This window comes from Spermophilus citellus, assembly GCF_964194105.1.
Source record: "Spermophilus citellus genome assembly, chromosome: 8".
NCBI classification, from domain to species: domain Eukaryota; kingdom Metazoa; phylum Chordata; class Mammalia; order Rodentia; family Sciuridae; genus Spermophilus; species Spermophilus citellus.
Window position 1 is genome coordinate 69,030,736 of NC_138189.1, and position 21,218 is coordinate 69,051,953.

A 21,218-nucleotide genomic window follows, 5' to 3' on the forward strand; every position below is an offset into this window, starting at 1 on the left:
TAGCACAAGCAGCTTGCTTAATGAACACTGTGTGGTGAAGTTGTTTTATGTTCTTTGCTTCATGAAAGAATATCAGGATCCGTAGACATATGCTTACATGCCTTCCTGTGCCATGGCACTTAATATTTTAAAGATGAGAAAAAATATCAGCAAATATTTTGCCTTTAAGGATTTTGTTCTCTAGGGAGAACACACACAATGCATGTAGACCCACACTTACCATATACCTGCATGTATATACACATATATGTGCATGCACATGCTGTCTTATTCTTTGTGTTCGTAATGTGAATCCTCCTAGATAGAAAAGATATATACTAGCATCTAGGAATACAGCTAATAGAATGTTTGAAAAACCATCATGTTAGCAACAGCTAGAAAACAAAGTGTTTATTTGTTTAATAAGAAAGAGAATTCAGAAGAATATTGACTGTAATTTAACAGTGCATACAGAGGAATCATATCTAACAAAGAAGTTTGATTCTAATGGATTCCAGTGCTGTCACAGAAGGTGACTATAGGATGTGATCCAAATTACTCCAGTCCTATAAATCTCTCATAAATCACAATATTCTACCAATATTGCTTGTTTTTGTTTTCTTCCCCAGCAAAAAACAGATTAGTGTTCTTACATTGAACAACTTGAGTAATTGGTGTTGAGGAGCCATGAGGCATGAAATCATGTGCACCCAAACTCTAAGGCTACATTTGCACAGTGAGATGTTCATCCTTCCAGATGCCAGGGAATTGACACTGATGGAGGTCTGCAGATGCACTTCTTCCATTTGGCACTACTGTGGGGGCATACATTCATTGAGTGGCTTGGAGTCATCGAAGTGTAGTTGCTTTTGCTAGTTCAGTTGCTCTCTTTCTTCTCTTCTGCTCTAGTTCCCTCTTTCTTTCTTAATCTCTTCTGTTTGCTGACCATGTGTAGTTGAATCTATATAAATTTAAATGTTTTGCAACTCTTTGGTGTCAGGCATTTTATTTATATTCATCTGACCTCTAATATTCAACAATATTCTTTGTTGAAATGAAGTGTGTGCCTTTTGAGGTGAGAAGATTCTGTTAGGAGCATATATTTTATTTTGATTGTATATGCAATGATGTTGCATTTCTAGTCTCTGGTTGCAAAAAAAAAAAAAAAAAAAAAGAGAGAGAACCATATGAGTAGATGCAGGATCCGGTTTCCACCATTTAAAAATAATTCAAAGCTACAAGCCCATCAAATGATGGGAACTTTCTAAGCCATGGTATGGTATAGTAGACCAAATTAAGGCTTTTTATTCAGAGTGATATGACCACACAAATTAATTCATCAATTTCATTTTTGTTTCATTTTGGAGTAGCCACCCATTTACATCTTTATTATATTGTCATTGTTATGTTCATTTGGTAATGAAGAAGGTAATTCTGTTTTGTAATCTCATCTACTACTCAGCTTTCATGCCCTGACTACAGTGAAAGGATTTTCCTGGTATAGATTCAGTTGAATCATTCTCTGAGATTTTAAGTGAATAAATGGTACTCTTTTTAGTGTTTAACCAAATTGAGTATGTACATTTACTAACAAGGCTAAAAAGTCTACAAGTTTGAATAATATTATTATTTTTTTTTGTAAAGGACAATTTCAGGTTTATCCAAGTGTGATAATTTTAATATTGTATTTAAGAACACTTTATATGCTAACTGAAATCTATGTCAGAGGAGAAAAAAACCCATTTCTCAAAGTACACAGTTTTCTTTAAGGCATTTAATAATATTAGAAACAAACCTCAAAAATTTCCTTTTAGGAATTCTATTATGGTTGTTATCTAGTTTCATGTGTTGATTGAGTAGATGTGTACTGAGTACACTATTAAAAGCTCTGGTGATACTATAGTGTGAAAAAACCATGTCCTTGACCTTGTGAAGCTTATGGTCTTCTGATGGGGTGATAGACAAAAAATAAAAAAATTTGAAAATACAAAATAAACAGGTAAAGAACTTGAAATATAGGGAAGTGTGAGGAAAACAGAGGATACAATTCAGGACAGAAAATAATGAGAGATGAACTAATTCACAGAGTGACTAATGAAGGCCTACTGAAGAAGGTAGATTTTAGGCTGAGACTTTAATGGAAAGGGGTAGACCATTCAAAGAGCCCAAGATAGTGGTTTATGGCTAGAGATCAGCAAATATCAGGCATCAAAGCATAAAGAAGCTTGGGTCTCTCCAGAACTGAAAACAGTCTGGTGTGGTTAAGCATGTTATGTGTGTGGGGAGTGGAGGAGCAGGGAAGAGGCGGTATAAAATTAGGTTAGAGAGGTAAACAGGCTGCAGATGATTCAGAGCCTTTCAGACTCTGGATTTTGAAATAAGTACAATGGGGAAGCAATAAAAATTTTAAATGTAGAGAGTCATTATCTCATCTGAATTTTTAAAACCTTATTTTGGCTGCTCTTTGAAGAAGGAAATATGTGTGAGCTTGTACCTGTATGTTTGTGTTTGTGGTTAAGTACAGAAATAGAGAGACCACTTGAAAGGATATTAGAATTGTCTCCTTAAAAAATTAAAGGGTGGCAATGAAGATGAAGCCAAGTGAAGAGATTTGTGACATTTTGGAGGTACTGTATTTTGGATGTATAGATTGTGATATTCAAGGTAAGGGAACATCAAGATTCAACTTATCACTTTTTTTTTTCTTTTTTGCAACTGACTGTATCACAGTCTCATTTTCTAAGATCAAGATCGGTAGATCTTGTTTCAGAAGGAGATTGTGTTTGCTTTTAGACTGGCATTAAACCTATTGTAAAATTGATTAATTCATCAAGCATTGATTGAAATTCACCATACACCAGACATAATACTAAATATGGGGGATACCTGGTGTTCCTAAAGTTGTGGGATTTCAGAGATGATAGATTTCAGAGTGCTAAAAGAGACCATGAAGTTACGAGCGATCTACTTCATTATCCTTATTTTAAAGATGAAGGGTAGAATTTGAACCATTTAATTTCTCCAGAAATATCATGAATCCTCTATAAAAATCATGGTTATTTTTGTAAAAGTTAAATTTATTCATCCAGAGCTAGTTGTGGCATTATTTTTCTTCAGGGATGTGATGAATCTATTTTCATTTGTTTTAATGAATCATTATAATTAGCATTATTAAAATACTTTCTGATGTATTATAAAGTCATGAAAATACAAGTAGCTTAGCCAGGATTTCAATGAGGAATGCTTTATTGGCTCCAGCCAGATTTATTAATAACAGAAACATGCAAATCATAAACCATATTCTAATGTACACACATTTTCTTCACTATGGCATTAATAGTAGACAAAAGGGAAATTGGCCATTTGTGTTTCTATATGATTGATAGTAAGTTGCTAATTACTTTGAATTATTTTTGAGTGAACTTTTTAAACCTAATATAAAGCATGAAATTGAGAGGAAAGGGAAAAAAAGAGGCCCCCAAAAGTTTGTTTTTCTGTAATGCATACTAGATGTGCATGTATAGAGATATGTGTGTGTGTATTAAAATATTTGTTTTATGGCCCTATTTAATTTTTATAAATTATGATGTTTGGTTAAGAATAAGTAGTGAGGAAATGCATTGTACAGATTTGAATAATTTAAATACCAGGAGAAGAAAAAAGAAGATTATTTAGGGTGGTCTAAATAAGCAAGCTTATTATCTAAATTATATTACACCATTTATTGTTAATTTAGAGCAGAGTTTTCTTGGCTCTTTATACTAGGTCAAGTACTGTGAAAGAAAAGAGATGAAAGTTCTTGCCCTAAGGGCATAACAAACTTAAAACATCAGGCATGATCCTATCTGCAGACATACCAGCACACACACCAGGAGAGGCTGTTTCCTGCAGTCAGTGGTTACTGCCTTGGGAATGCCCCATATAGCAGAGAGTTTCAAGATATTTTGTAGAAATAGGGGGTGTTAATTAGAAGAGCATTTCAGTATAAAAAAGGATAAAAATAGATATCAAATAGATAACAGTCCAGTGTCCTACTTGAAGTTTAAAAGGAGTTCAGAGAACAGAAGATTTTGAAAGCAAGGAAGGAGATAGATTGGAATGTGTGCCAAAGGAGGAGGCAAAGCTACTGAGAAGATGGGTGAAATTATCAAAATAAAAAGTAATTAAACCAAAGTTCTGCCTCGTAGCTGAATCTGGAATGGCATGATTACATTCAAAAATGCTTTGACCAATATTAGAAGGTTTAACCTGCCCCTTCAAGGAAAAAACATTAATAACCAAGGGCTGAGGACAAAATGCATGAAGTTTATCACCAAGATTGTGAACACACAAATTGGTTAAAAAATGGTAACAATAAAGAACCGTCAAAAAGGTAGCTTGTCTCCTGGAATCCATCAGAAATAATAAAATAGGGGTTTTGTTTGTGAATATTTCCAAACAGCAATATTCTGTTTTATTAGTTTACTGTATCACTGTATCCTTGTCATAGACACAAGGGTGAGCTGGGCACAGGGGTCCACAGCTGTAATCCCAGCATTTCAGGAGACTGAGTCAGAAGGATTGAAAGTTGGATGTCAACCTGGGCAACTTACTGAGAACTTGTTTCAAAATAAAAAGGGCTGGGTATATAGTTCAGTGGTAGAGCATTCTTGGTTTCAATCTCCATTACCAGGACAAAAAAGAAGAAGACCTAAGGGAGAAAGTGCATGTCTCACTTCCTGAATAAATTTTTTAAAAATAAACCTTCACAAGAATTTGGAGGAAGACTTTGAGGCAGGAAAATCTGTCTTAATTCCTAACCACACATCCCTGGGTCTTCCTGTCAGCTCACCTCCTCCAGTCCTCCTGTGGTAGTTCAGCTTTCTGTTGATTAATATTTTCCCTGTAATTAGCTTCTTCTCTTGCTGTGTATACAGTATTCAGCCTTGTACTTCTTCACACATCACGTTAGAATATTCTTCCCGGGGCACCCACTCATTCCTGAAGGCTGAGGGGGAGAGTGGGGTAAATGAAGGACAACTGACCAGGCAGGGTTTTTGTTTTTTGTTTTCTCCCAAACTTCTTTGGCTGCACTAATTTCCAACCAGCCAGAGAAACTCTCGAGAGGATACATCTTGAGAAATGTTCACATATGCAAACCAAATGTCTTCCAATGAGGTTTAAAAAAAAAAAAAATCTCTTTAAACGTTAACACATGTGGGGCTAGAGCTTGTTCAGGTAATCCAGGCCCGCACAGGCAGGCCCCGCCCCGTCAGCACGCACCAGATACACAGGCCCTCATCTTGAGAATTATGTTTTTGTTGGTCATTTTCATAAATTGCTTCTTTACACATTACCTCTAGAACTTTCCCATTCTTAAGTCTACTCAGGAAAAAGAGGTTCTCCTCATTCAGCAGCCAAACTCATTTAAGGAGGCAGGAAAGCATAGCAAGGTCTTTCCAAGATGCCTCTGGGCATGTTGTTGTCAGGTCTGTGGTTTTCATCTAGAAATTTGTTCAGAAGGTTGATTGGTTCTTTCTTTCTTTCTTTCTTTCTTTCTTTCTTTCTTTCTTTCTTTCTTTCTTTCTTTCTTTCTTCTCTCTCTCTCTCTCTCTCTCTCTCTCTCTCTCTCTCTCTCTCTCTCTCTCTCTCTTTCTTGGTGTTTTAAGAAAGAATTGAATATAGCACAGCACCTTAGTCTTTCCCTTTCATTGTGTTTCTCAAACAGGAAAGTCCATCAGCTTGATCATGGAGGAGAACAATGACTCTACGGAGAACGCCCAACAAGGCCAAGGGCGGCAAAACGCCAGAAAGTGTGGGTGGCTGAGGAAGCAAGGAGGCTTTGTCAAGACCTGGCATACCCGCTGGTTTGTGCTCAAGGGAGATCAGCTCTATTATTTCAAAGATGAAGATGAAACCAAGCCCCTGGTAAGTAGGAAAAAATAAAAAGCATTGCAGGCCTAAGAAAGCCAAGAACAAGTGGGATTTACTAGAAACTGATGGAGACTAAAGCCAACTCAAATTCCTTCATTTTCTAGCCGTCCTTCACGCTTCTTCACCATTGTTTGCTTTAATGTGGAGCCGATGAACTTGCTAATTGAGGCCAACAAGCAGATTATACTTGTCTAATGTTAATTTTCTTTTTACTAAGCTGGAAAAGAATACCTGAGTCCCTCAGGCACGCTAACTTCATGAGAGATATTTAATGCACATCTACTAGAAGATACACTTTGCCTCCCAAACATCTTTTTTTGGGGGGTGGGGGGGGGTGGGGAGATAAGTTAAAAGAGTTAAAAGGATAGACTTGAAGGCAAACTGTAAACACGACTGACTTTCAGTAATTGCTGAGACATCTTCAATAAGAATTCTCAGAGGCATCCGCTCCACCTTAACTCTTATAAAATATGGATATGGTACTAAACCAACACACATAATATACTCCTCTGGGAATCATTTCTGTGTTGCTTCGTGGTTCCTTAGCAGTCTTTTATTTCCTTATTTTCTCAGCCACAAATCCCAAGTCTCCACTGGCAGAAGAAAAATCTCCAAACTGCATTTTGTAGCTGCAACAGGGGTTTTCAGCTGTGATCATTGCTCATTAATTGATGGATGTGAGCTGAGGCATCACCCTGTGATTTCCCCTCATCTACATCTGTGGGATGTATAAATCAGAGAAGAGACATTGTAGATTAGTTTATGTAAACATCCCTGACAGTATGTTCTTGAGGCTATTTCCTCTTGTGTTAAAAGTTCAAGAACTTAATTAGGAATTTGGATCAAGACTCTGCTTTAGTATTTTAAATTCCTGAGGCATTATAATTTCACAAGGTTCTCATTCCTTTAATTGGATTACATAAAAATAGCAAAGAAAGTACAACTATAAACCCAAATAATTTTCTGGGTTTTTTTTTTTTTGTGTGTGTGTGTGTGTGATTCCTACTCATTTTTGAATGTCCACAAAGGCTATTTGTGCACATTTTCTTATGAAGTACTCGAAATAATGTTCTGAGGTAGATGTTATTAATCCCATTTTGCCCTAAGAAGTCAAGGCTTAGGTGTGATTCAGATAACCCAAAGTGCAAAAGATGATGGGGCCGTGATTTTGTCTGGATACATCTGAGTTCATATGGCCAGAGGAATGTAACTTAATAAGCTGGTCCCACATTAATATTATGACAGTGAGAGCACATTTCTGCATCTGTTATTTTATTTGACATAGCAAACCTGTGAGGAATACCAGGATTATTTTAACAGATCAACACATTGCGGCTTAGAGCTTATGAAGTGACACGATCAAGATCACATAGAGATCAGAGGCAAAGTAGTGCCTGTGATGTTACTTAAATCGTACCCATTCAGGTTAACAACTCAGTCCACCTCACACCATGCCAGAATGAGAGTCCTGGGATCAGACACGGAATCTTATTCATATTTCTATTTTGTTTGGTGAGCTCCTCCATATCCATCTCCACTCTGATTCCCCATGTTCTATGTTTTTCACATTAACTTGATCCCTTTCACTGAGTTTGGTAAAATGATTTTGGTAAAAATAATATCTGGATGTCTTGTGTTCAGGATAATAACTCACAATCTTATTCTGAGTATTGTATGATAAAGAACAAGGTACCCTTTTCTCACTACACCTTGTAATTAAACACGAAAAAGTAGACCTTCTTGAAAAATGTTATAGCTGGGAAAAAAATTATATCTATTTGTATTTGTCTGTGTAGCAGCCAAAGGGCTATTGTTAATGAATGGCAGATGAGGACTAGAATCAGAGTTCCTTGCTCCTGATACAGTGCTCCTTCTGTTTGGCCTTTTGCCCTCCCAGTGAGATTCAACTTTTCTTTAGACTTACTTTTAGTAAGAAGTATATCTTGGTTATGTTCAACTTCAGTGCTTCCAACACAAGGATGCCCTGTGCCTTTGTATGTTTTCATGAAGGATACTTCAATAATATTGGAACAAACAAACATTACTAAAGAAATGAAAAAAAAATTCACTTTTTAAAGAATTCCTAACCAGCTAGAAATGTTCAATAAACATAACCTCCTTTTTTTTTTTCTCTCTTACAAGGCATTTACTAAAATAGGCACATAAAACCCCTGAAATGTGTTTCTCTCTTGTCCCAGAATAAGGATCTTAACTGACTTATGGAAAACTGTCAGTGAGATTCTCCTAAACTCAATAAAGAAAATCAAACTGTATCATTATCTTTATTATGAAAAATGCTCACGTGCTGAGGAAAATATATAAGCAAAATTATAATCACAATAGAGTACCAGGGAAATGCTAAGTGCTGTGAAAACACAATGTAATTAGCATCAAGGAATGAGTGGTGCTCATCTGGTAGGGTTGGGAAAAGGTGCACAAGGTAAAAGATGGCTCTTACCTGGGGTGTTGGAGACTGGTGGAGGTTTTCCAGGTGGATAAATTGGGAAAAGGAATTCAGAGCTGGAAAAAGATATGGAGTTGTATAATAGATATCTATTGATAGAGTGTTCCATAATGAAAGGGTGGCAAAATGACAAGAAATGTCATTAGAGAAATCAGTGGGGCCATAATAGATAGGATCTGTATGTAGAGCAGTTACTGCATTCCCTTGTAGGCATTGGGAAGCTATTTCCAGACAAGCTACACAACTATGTTAATCTTGAAAAGAATTAGGATAAATGTTTAAAACCTTAGTTAATGAATATAGTTTTCTCAATTAGATTTTTCTTCCATTCATACCTTCAATTTTCATCTCTCCAAGAAAAATATGTATATAACTATAAATATGCATAAATATGTATATATCTGATTTAGTGTATTACAGACTTACTCACTTGAACTTAAAATTGATGTTTTTATGTTCTTTTTTTTTTTTTTTTTTGTACCAGGGATTGGACTCAGGGGCACTCAACCGCTGAACCACATCCCCAGCCCTATTTTATATTTTATTTAGATACAGGTTCTCACTGAGTTGCTTAGGGGCTTGCTTTGGTTGAGATTGGCTTTGAACTTGCGATATTCCTGACTCAGCCTCCCATGCTGATTGCAGGCGTGCACCACGGGGCCTAGCTTATTTTTATATTTTTATTAACAGTGAAACTTGCCTTCCAAATATTCAATACCCTGTGCAATTTTGAAGACCTAGAAAGTTTCACCTCCACTTTTCTTATTTTCTTTTTGAACCAAGACAAAAATGCCTCTAAGTTCTCTCTAAGGACAGTATCTGATTGTAAACAATGACTTTCCAGTGCTTAACCAAGGTTCCCTGGCAATATATTAGCAGCTTTTCTCACAATATGGCTATTTCATAATTAAAATAAATCAAACATTATATTCTTAGTATCCTGTGATTTTTTAAGAATATTGAAATAAAATCCCATAACTAGTTTATCATGAATAAAACTTTCTCCAGAAATCATTGGCTACAAGTGTTTGTACTTATATAGAAATGTATTTTATTCACAACAGATTTAAAAACAAAAGGCTATTTTTGTTGTTTCTGAAAAGCACATTCACACAGAAAAGTGATGTATGTAGTCAACTTATGAAAATACATTAATATATCTATAATTCTGTGACTCACAGGCCACTACTGTAAACATTCTATATGGTTGTTTTTTTCCATTTTGAGGTAATATATTTATTTTGATTTTTTAATTTTATAATAAAATCTTATTTATTTTTAGAGAAAAAATTTAGAAATCCTACCATGCAGAAGACTAAAAAAAAAAAAAAAATCCTCCCTATCACTGCATATTCCTAGGACTTTGAAATAGTGATTTTTAGAAAGGTTTTAAAACACAGTTACACTAAATTCATGAAAGTTTCTGTGTGGTCATCTTTTTTATTATTATTAATAGTGATGACAAATGACTGAGGCCTTAATTACAGATAAAGCATGAATGTTAGTTATCCTAAAACTCAGCCAATTTTGCTGGTTTCGTTAAATGAATCCAGTGATAAATTTCGAATGCTCTTTTGGATCCATTTATCTTAATTCTATCATGAAGTGTATTATTACTTAAATAAAAGCTGAATCTCAACTTGGGCTATGCTAGAGAATACTTCTGACATATTATCATGCTAGAAGTGGAGCAGAGAAAGCATCGATTTTTCGGAGTCAGTTTGAGACTCCTGATAAAATGGCTGAAACCTAACAGGCACCAACCCAATTAATTTAGTCTAGACATTCTACAGAAGTTATTGATCCAATTGTGTGGGGAATGTTTTTTCTGGACATGATGAGAGTGACACTATATTAGATCATAATAGATTTTCTTAGGGAACAAAATGATTTTGAGTGAATTATAACCTGAGGGCTGACCACTAAATGTGCAAGCATTGATTGCTGATTAAGAGTAAACTCTAATTTTAAATATTTAATGGAATTCATGAGTTCATGAGATCTAGAAATCTCTAAGTCATTGGTGTTCTCTGTTATAAAATATGAGCCAGAAGGAGTCAAAGCCCCAACTAAGTGCTTAAAATAATACTGAAAACACTAAAACTTGGATTTCATCCTCAAATCCAAAACAGATTTCTACATGGCATCCAAACCTTTGGGTGTTTAAAAAAGACGTATAAAATGGTTCTGTATGTCATCGTGAAATTTAAGAGCTCTTAGTGCTTTCCTAGAAATGATCAAGACAGAAAATATTAATATAAAATATTTTACTCTACTGTTAGTTGAATGATGTTGCTTATCACTGTATAGCAATATAGGCATAAGATGTATGTATTCATTTCAGAGTAAATAAAAGTAAAATTGGGTTGAATTTTGGCTTATCTACTTACTAATTGAGATACATTGGACAAATGTGATAGCTTGCTTAAGCTTTAATATACCCATCTGTACAATGACATAATAATAGTACACACCTCATAAATTTACTGGGAGGATTAAATGAGAATTTATGTAGATGATTTTATAGAAAGCAATGGCATCAAACAAATGTTAGCTATTTTTATAATATTGTATTTTAAGAGACTAATACTCCTCATTCATTCATTTGATTATTTAAAATTTCAAAATGTATTTGTAAGTTTCTAATGTGTCTATGGGGATTATGCTAGATTTGAAGAAATATAAATGTGATATATATTACAGAGAAAAGTGATATGTGCAGCCAACTTTTGAAAATACATTAATACATTCATAATTTTGTCACAGGTCACTACTGTAATTGTTTTATATGGTTTTATTTTTCCATTTTCAGATAATATTTTTTTCTATTTTGAATATTTGATCATATGATAAGATTACACACACAAACAAATAAGTATTCTGTTTTTTTAAATTTTTATTTATTTATTTATTTATTTTATTGGTTGTTCAAAACATTACATAGTTCTTGATATATCATATTTCACACTTTGATTCAAGTGGGTTATGAACTCCCATTTTTACCCCATATACAGATTGCAGAGTCATATCAGTTACACTTCCACTGATTTACATATTGACATACTCATGTCTGTTGTATTCTGCTGCCTTTCCTATCCTCTACTATCCCCCCTCCCCTCCCCTCCCCTCTTCTCTCTCTACCCCCTCTACTGTAATTCATTTCTCCCCCTTGTATTATTTTTCCCTTTCCCCTCACTTCCTCTTGTATGTAATTTTGTATAACCCTAAGGGTCTCCTTCCATTTCCAAGCAATTTCCCTTTTCTCTCCCTATCCCTCCCACCTCTCATCCCTGTTTAATGTTAGTCATCTTCTCATGCTCTTCTTCCCTACTCTGTTCTTAGTTACTCTCCTTAAATCAAAGAAGACATTTGGCATTTGTTTTTTAGGGATTGGCTAGCTTCACTTAGCATAATCTGCTCTAATGCCATCCATTTCCCTCCAAATTCTATAATTTTGTCATTTTTTAATGCAGAGTAATACTCCATTGTGTATAAATGCCACATTTTTTTTTTATCCATTCGTCTATTGAAGGGCATCTAGGTTGCTTCCACAGTCTTGCTATTGTGAATTGTACTGCTATGAACATTGATGTAGCAGTGTCCCTGTAACATGCTGTTTTTAGGTCTTCAGGGAATAGACCCAGAAGGGGAATAGCTGGATCAAATGGTGGTTCCATTCCCAGCTTTCCAAGAAATCTCCATACTGCTTTCCAAATTGGCTGCACCAATTTGCAGTCCCACCAACAATGTACAAGTGTACCCTTTTCCCCACATCCTCGCCAGCACTTGTTGTTGTTTGACTTCATAGTGGCTGCCAATCTTACTGGAGTGAGATGATATCTTAGGGTGGTTTTGATTTGCATTTCTCTGACTGCTAGAGATGGTGAGCATTTTTTCATGTGCTTGTTGATTGATTGTATGTCCTCCTCTGAGAAGTGTCTGTTTATGTCCTTGGCCCATTTGTTGATTGGGTTATTTGTTATCTTATTGTCTAATTTTTTGAGTTCTTTATATACTCTGGATATTAGGGCTCTATCTGAAGTGTGAGGAGTAAAGATTTGTTCCCATGATGTAGGCTCCCTATTTACCTCTCTTATTGTTTCTTTTGCTGAGAAAAAACTTTTTAGTTTGAGCAAGTCCCATTTGTTGATTCTAGATATTAATTCTTGTGCTATGGGTGTCCTATTGAGGAATTTGGAGCCCGACCCCACAGTATGTAGGTCGTAGCCAACTTTTTCTTCTATCAGATGCCTTGTCTCTGGTTTGATATCAAGCTCCTTGATCCATTTTTAGTTAACTTTTGTGCATGGCGAGAGAAAGGGATTCAGTTTCATTTTGTTGCATATGGATTTTCAGTTTTCCCAGCACCATTTGTTGAAGGTGCTGTCCTTCCTCCATTGCATGCTTTTAGCTCCTTTATCAAATATAAGAAAGTTGTAGTTTTGTGGGTTGGTTTCTGTGTCCTCTATTCTCTACCATTGGTCCACCCGCCTGTTTTGGTACCAATACCATGCTGTTTTTGTCACTATTGCTCTGTAGTATAGTTTGAAGTCTGGTATCGCTATACCACCTGATTCACACTTCCTGCTTAGCATTGCTTTTGCTATTCTGGGTCTTTTATTTTTCCATATGAATTTCATGATTGCTTTCTCTATTTCTACAAGAAATGCCATTGGGATTTTGATTGGCATTGCATTAAACCTATAGAGAACTTTTGGTAATATCACCATTTTGATGATGTTAGTTCTGCCTATCCATGAACAGGGTATATTTTTCCATCTTCTAAGATCTTCTTCAATTTCTCTCTTTAGGGTTCTGTAGTTTTCATTGTATAAGTCTTTTACCTCTTTTGTTAGGTTGATTCCCAAGTATTTTATTATTTTTGAGGATATTGTGAATGGAGTGTTTTTCCTCATTTCTGTTTCAGAAGTTTTGTCGCTGATATACAGGAATGCCTTTGATTTATGCGTGTTGATTTTATATCCTGCCACTTTGCTGAATTCATTTATTAGCTCTAATAGTTTCTTTGTAGACCCTTTTGGGTCTGCTAGGTATAGAATCATGTCATCTGCAAATAGTGATAGTTTAAGTTCTTCTTTTCCTATTTTTATGCCTTTAATTTCTTTCGTCTGTCTAATTGCTCTGGCCAGTGTTTCGAGAACTATGTTGAACAGAAGTGGTGAGAGAGGGCATCCCTGTCTTGTTCCAGATTTTAGAGGGAATACCTTCAATTTTTCTCCATTCAGAATGATGCTAGCCTGGGGCTTAGCGTAGATAGCTTTTACAATGTTGAGGTATGTTCCTGTTATCCCTATTTTTTCGAGAGTTTTGAACAAAAAGGGATGCTGTACTTTGTTGAATGCTTTTTCCGCATCTATCGAGATGATCATATGGTTCTTATTTTTAAGTCTATTGATGTGGTGAATAACATTTATTGATTTCCGTATATTGAACCAGCCTTGCATCCCAGGGATGAATCCTACTTGATCATGGTGTATAATTTTTTTGATATGTTTTTGAATCCGATTCGCCAGAATTTTATTGAGGATTTTTGCATCTAGGTTCATTAGAGATATTGGTCTGTAGTTTTCTTTCTTTGAAGTGTCTTTGTCTGGTTTAGGTATCAGGGTGATGTTGGCCTCATAGAATGAATTTGGAAGTTCTCCCTATTTTTCTATTTCCTGAAATAGCTTGAAAAGTATTGGTGTTAGTTCCTCTTTAAAGGTTTTGTAAAACTCTGCTGTATACCCATCTGGTCCTGGGCTTTTCTTAGTTGGTAGTCTTTTGATGGTTTCTTCTATTTCCTCTATTGTTATTGGTCTGTTTAGGTTGTCTATATCCTCCTGACTCAATCTGGGAAGATCATATGACTTAAGAAATTTATCTATGCCTTCACTATCTTCTATTTTATTGGAGTATAAGGATTCGAAATAATTTCTAATTATCTTCTGTATTTCTGAAGTGTCTGTTGTGATATTGCCTTTTTCATCCCGTATGCTAGTAATTTGAGTTCTCTCTCTTCTTCTCTTCGTTAGCATGGCTAAGGGTCTGTCTATTTTATTTATTTTTTCAAAGAACCAACTTTTAGTTTTGTCAATTTTTTCAATTGTTTCTTTTGTTTCAATTTCATTAATTTCAGCTCTGATTTTAATTATTTCTTGCCTTCTACTTCTTTTGCTGTTGTTTTGCTCTTCTTTTTCTAGGATTTTGAGATGAAGTATGAGATCATTTATTTGTTGGTTTTTTCTTTTTTTAAGGAATGAACTCCAAGCAATGAATTTTCCTCTTAGAACTGCTTTCAATGTGTCCCATAGATTCCGATATGTTGTGTCTGTGTTTTCATTTAACTCTAAGAAGTTTTTAATTTCCTCCTTGATGTCTTCTAAAACCCATTGATCATTCAGTAACCTATTGTTCATTCTCCAAGTGATGCATGATTTTTCCTTTCTTCTTTTATCGTTGATTTTCAGTTTCATTCCATTATGATCAGATAAGATGCATGGTATTATCTCTACTCCTTTATATTGTCTAAGAGTTGCAGAGAGCAGGGCCTCCCTGGGACGGCGGGATGGCGGTGCCGTCTGCGGGTTCGGGCGGGCCGCGCCGCTCTGGGCCGCCGGCTGCTTGCAGAAGTGGCTGGTGGCTGCGGGACTGGACCTCCGTGCCCGCGTGGCCGGCCAAGATCCACTTGTCTAGGACAAACTGACACTTCTAATAAACCTACCAATTCCCGGCAGGTCCTCTCTTAACGGAATTTTGCTAGAAGTTTCTCAGTAGGTAGACTGCCGCTGTTCCAATGGGTCTTTCTGATCCCGTTAATGTGGAGACATTGGAATCACTGTTTCCTCGCCGGTGGCCATGTTGGATCAACAAATAAGTATTTTAAAGAAAAAGCTGATTTGTTTCTCAAGTGAAAAATTCAAATAAGCAAGGGAAGGCTGCTTCAAAAAACTGTTTCAAATCCCAGGCTACCAGTGATTTTGAATTTAAGTTTTAGCTTCCAAATTCCTTGAGTTATGCTTTTAACTGTTACTAAAAATGACTGATAGCTTTTGTGTTTGGGATTCAATTCAATATACAAACCAGATAGTCCATATTTTTACTAACTTATTAGCAGAAACAGGCAAATTTCCATTATGTCAACTAGTAGAGAAGAGAAGTTAGGGGTAAAAAATGAGTAAGTACAATGTTAAGTTGAATATTTGCATTTTTGGTGTTACAGAACAATTTTAAAAAGCTACCCCCCCCAACAAATGAAATATTTCACAGCCATTTGGTATTTATTCTCTTTTAGAATTTTTTGGGCAGTAGACCTTGTAGTTTTCTCTTCTTTAGCTTTATCCTGCCATAATCCAGCTGGTCTCTATTTTTCTAGAGTTATTATGTTCTTTAATTCAGCAACTATTAATCAATATAAACTATACAATTTACATTATAGCTTTAAAAACAATTTGATCACTTTTTATATACAAAGCAGTAAACCCAGATGCAAAAATTATTATTTTCACTATGAATTCTGGCTCCTTTATCTTACTGTAATGTTTTTGAAGCTTTTTTTAGTAGGCATTAATATTTCACTTCTTATTATTTCTTAATAATATGCTATTGTATTAAATATACCACATTTTGTTAATACATTTATCAGTTGATAGTTATTTGGGGTGCTTATGCTTTGGGGCTATTGTGAATTGTACTGCTATGAATACTCACATACAAGTTTTCCTGTGGGATATAGGCATGCATCTCCATGCCTACCTTCCTAGTAATTAAAAAGTATCTTTCCATTCAAAATTATGAGATGCAAAACTCATGAGATAGGACCTGGGATGTAGCTCAGCCGTAGAGCACTTAGCCCAGTATGTGCCAGGCAGGCCCTGGGTTTGATCCCTAGCATCTCAAAAAACCAAAACAACAACAAAATGCATGAGGTAGAAAACTTGCCTGAAGTTTTTAAAACATAAAACTGCCATTTACTGCTTGAAATTCTATCAATTAATTTCTTTTCAAAGAATTGTGGGTACAATGGAATCCCTGAAGAGACACCAACATTCCTTGTGCCACTATCCAAACAGCTTGCAGAAGGGTCAATTTAAATATTAAGTTTAACCTTTCAACTCTTAGTATTATATATCCTATTATTACCAGGCGAAGACCTTCAAGTACTTAATTATGGATCTCTGCTAATAGTCTGAATTGACAAGTCTCACCATATTTTAATTAAGATGTTTTGGATCACATAAATTGATTTGATCTTGGAAATAATACTTTGTAGAAGCAATCTTTTTGTCTTTGAAAAGACAAAATGTCTTTGATTAGCCTCTTCAGCTGAATTGCATGTTTTTTCCTTCATTTTATAATCTAGTTTGGGACATAGAATTTGTGTAGCACTACCCCTGAGGACTTCCATTCTCTGGCATTCCACAAGACTGATACTTTTCTAACTTTCCTATTTTAATGCCTATCTGAGAATTTCAAATTTTCTCTTGTGAAATATATTATCAATTTTACTGATGTCCCAGAAACTAAAATAATAGTAAGCTTTCTTATTTCAGAGTTTAACTCAAGTATTCTTCCGTTTCTATTTTTTTTTAACATTGACAATTAGAAAGAGTTCCAGCTAATAAAAATTGAAAATACATTTTAAGAGGTTTTCACATTGTTTACTGTGATTTTCCAGGAAGATAAAAAGGGAATTAACATTCATTATGAGCTGTTATGTCTTATGTTCTTGGCTCAGTACTTTACATTTTTTCATTAATTCCCACAAAACATTTTATGCATAGATTTTTTTATATCAGAAAATCAAACTTCAAAGGCTTAAGAAAAAGTGATAACCCAAGGTGAGCTATTGGCAAAACTGGGCAGAATAGTGAAAAAAATAAGAAAATGGTCAAGAAGGAAAAAAATAAATGTTCTTTGGAAGTGGGCAGGGTTCATCTAGTGTCAAGAGTATTCTGAGCACATTTATTTATCAACTAAGAAAGACAAAAGAAGGAACTTGATACCAAGTTTAGTATATAGGACGAGAGCTTGCATAAAGAAAACTTTATTCTTAAAATAATGATGAGAATTTAGAGGCATGCTGGAGATTACAGAAATTATATTAATAACTCACTATTTTTGCTGAGAGTTCTTAGGAGAGGAAATGTTGACCTTCTCTAGACCATACTTAATAATTTGGGAAGAATGTTCAGAGTGTGTATCAAGATGAAACACAGAACCTGCTAAAACCTACATAGATAGGTTTTACCTAGATACCTACAGCTAATGTTCATTCTTTGGTGTTATTCATGAAATGAACCTCTTTAGGCCGTACAAGTGTCTTTACACTTTAAGTTCTGTTACATTTCGCCATGCTGATCCATCTACACTCCTAACATAAACCTGAGTTTTGTTTCTGGCTGTCTTCACAATGAAGAGGACTCATGGACAAAAACAGAGCGTGATGCATTCTGTTTCTGACACAAGACAAATTGGATACAGAGCAGTGGCTGATGATTATGACTGAATTTTTAGACATGAAATGGAAGTGGCTAATCAGGAAATGTGTCATGGACTCTCGTTTTGAGCATATGACAGAGGACTGAGAACAGCATGACTATCATAGCTGCTTTTGCCACTCACTTTTGTGGATTCCCATGGGATTATCCTTCTGGTAGGGTGAAGTCCTAGAGAGGAACCTGAAAAATTATAGAAAAGGTGCTATTTTTAACTGTATTTCCATTTTAGTGTTATTAGTAGAAATACAAATGATATGAAGATCTGAACAGTTGCTGATATGATGATGTTGGAAAATAGATTTGGATATTTAGGCCAAGGAATGAATGAAACTTTTATAATATCATAGAATTTAAAAATGAGCAGTATTCCCCTTTTCTTCCATTTCCTTTATTCTACCCCAAGTAGAGGAGGTTCTGCTTTGGTAAGTTGAGCTTGCAGGCTTTGTTACTGGCACTGTCCAATGATGGTTCCCAGTAATGGATGAAAAGTCCAATCCAGACATACCCCCCCACACACACACACACTTTGCTCCCCTACTGACTGCTATCCAGAAGGAAGAATTGCCAGTTATCTTCTTTATACTTTGCATCTAATTTGTTCTTGGCTCAGTATACAAAAGATTTGGTCTTGATCCTTCATAGAAGAAACAATTTCTGAATTCTGAATCCCTTTGCTTTTGCGTCTCTTTTTGCATATTTACATTTCTCTTGTTTTTCACTCCTTTTCTTCATTCTATCTTTCAGCAAATAATTGCAGACTGGTCAAATAGAGAGTTCCGTTTATTGAGACACTACTCTCCCCCTGCCATCTCTATTTCATTCTTTTTTTAAATTTTTTTTTAGTTGTAACAGACACAATACCTTTATTTTACTTATTTGTTTTTATGTGGTGCTGAGGTTCGAACCCAGGGCCTCACACATGTAAGGCAAATGCGCTACCAACTGGGTTACAACCCAGTCTCTCTCTTTCATTCTTGCTCAAACTCTTTGAGTTCAGTTGCTGGGACCAGGACTAACATCACAGTGTAGTAGAAAGAACTAAACTTTGGATTTGGATTTTGGGTAAAAATAGAGGAAGGAAGACATTGTGGTGGTTCAAGGCTACTTATAGTTACTTTGCATAAGGAAAAGGAATTTTCCCTTGTCAACCTAGTACACCAGTGGATTTGTGCAGAAGCTTTGAACCAAAGTCTAAACTAGTCAATATATGAGAACTTTTTTATTACTATTTTGCATATAGTCTCATGGTGAAAGTGATTGGTTGAATGAAATTTTCAGATATTCCTGTAGCTCTGCAAAATGCCATTGTGAGACTGTCTCTGTAGCATGCCAATTCCTATAGCTCAACAGAAAAGCTTGGATAGCAATATTCCAAGCATATCATTTAATAGAAGAGTAAACTGAGAGACAGAGAAGATTATAGATTTTTATAAAAGTTCCTCATTCCTCATATTTAATAAAATAGAGACTTGCTTAGATTTACATAATAGCTAAAAATAGCTCATGTATTTGATCAGAGTTTCAAATCTAGGTCTTCTACCAAAAGCACTGAAGCTGGAGAATTAGACCATAATCCTTGATGTTCCTATTTCTCAAAATGGGAAATAGGGTTCTATCAGAACCTTATAAAGTACCCATAGTAATTTTTAAGGTGCTAGGATTGAGCCTAGGACCTGGCAAATGACAGACAAAACATTCTACCACTAAACTAGAGCCCCAGCCCTTTAAAAAAAACATTATTATAATTATTTTGTTATTTTGGAGGCATGTTCTTCCTAAATTGCCCACACCAGCCTTGAATTTGCAATCCTCCTGCCTCAGTCTACTGAGTAGCTGGTATATAGGTGTGTACCACTATACCCAGCTTCATAGTAATTTTTAAAAATATCTTGTAACTATGAAAAAATCAAAGACTGCCTCAAGTTTTCAATAGCTATGTTTCATTTGTTTTCATAATGACATTGGCCCCAAGTGCTATTCCTTAATTAACTTATTAGAAAAATAGAAATATACTTAATAAGAAATGTTGCATTTCCTTAAAGTGAAGGCCAAATGACTCACCATACAGTACTTTCTGAACAAAGGTTTCCCAGTATTAGAATAGATATAAGTGTTAGGCAAATTGTGGTACCAGATTCTCCTGTGCTATAGCAATCAAAACCTAATTTATATTTAGTTATAATCACTTTTTAATAGCATCATCTGACAGATCACATGAATGTGGCTTGTCATTTAATGCTAGGCATGCACATGATTGAATCATTAACAAAAGCCTCCAGTTGCTTTTTTATTCTGTGTTGATGATACTTCCTGCTTACTAAATGCCTGTTCTGCTCTTTCATTTAATAGCCTTTGTTTATTTAAGAGAAAATAAAATCATGTTTGATGTCCTTCGGCCCTTCCTGGATTCCTTCTTTCATTGTCTTTACCCCATGGAATATGGGGTTGGAAATAAGTAGGGTTCTCAGGTCAATTCTCACTGAACCCCATAAATATCTGACAGCAGTTGCCATGTAGGATTGCTTCTCTCTCTTATTGGTGACCCTTCAGTTCAGGGACCCTCTCACTTAGCACAGTGCATTCACTCAGTGTGTACTCAAATCATGTCCATTGACTGAGAAGTACCATAAATTCATATTCAACAGGAACATATGATTTTTTGAAGTTCAATGAAGATACAAAATTCATTATTGAGGTTTATGCACTTTTCAAGATGACTCCTGAGATTGTTTTAAACTAGAAGTTAGATGGTTAAAATTAACTCAATATTTATTTCATTTCTGAAGTTTCAAAAATTTAACCTTCTCTTTTATTACCAATGGAGTTTGTAAAATGTGTAGGGAAGAGTTTAAAGGCAGGGATTCCTAAAACTTTGTACCTGGAATACTCTGACCCATAAACCTTTGGCCAGAGATATAGAAACCTTCCATTTTTTTGCTTCCCCATATCAAATTGGCTTTTTTTCTTTCTTTTTTTTGGGGGGGGAGAAGGGGGTGTGGGCAGTGCTGGGGATCAAACCCAGGGCTTTTTGAATGCTAGGCAAGAACTCTACCAACTGAGCTATATCCTCAGCCTGCAAACTGTTTATTTTATTTTATTTTATTTTTTATTCTCTTTTTTGATACTTTTCCCCTTGGAATACAGCTAGTGAGTTATCTTTACCTGGAGCCTTGGGTTGGAGAGAGAGGTGGATGGTTTGGCTCAGGCAAGCCAACTCAACAGGTTCCCTTTGTCAAATTTACTACAATGGAACTTTACCCTTATAATAAAAGCATAGTGAATGAATTTTAAGATGAAATTTTGCATTTTGCATTTTTGTGACTTTTTTAGGGTACTATTCTGAGACATCTATCATCAAAATA

At 35.3% G+C, this 21,218-nt stretch overlaps 1 protein-coding gene across 2 annotated transcripts in view; it reads left to right on the plus strand.

Moving 5' to 3' along the window:
* ARHGAP24 (Rho GTPase activating protein 24) overlaps positions 1-21,218 on the plus strand; it is a 754,850-nt gene that overhangs the window by 357,716 nt on the left and 375,916 nt on the right. For both annotated transcript variants that reach the window (XM_081303914.1, XM_081303913.1), the window contains exon 2: positions 5,687-5,886. In XM_081303914.1, coding sequence (XP_081160040.1) covers positions 5,707-5,886 — 180 coding nt within the window. In that variant the 5' untranslated portion in view covers positions 5,687-5,706. The remainder of the gene's footprint in view (positions 1-5,686; positions 5,887-21,218) is intronic.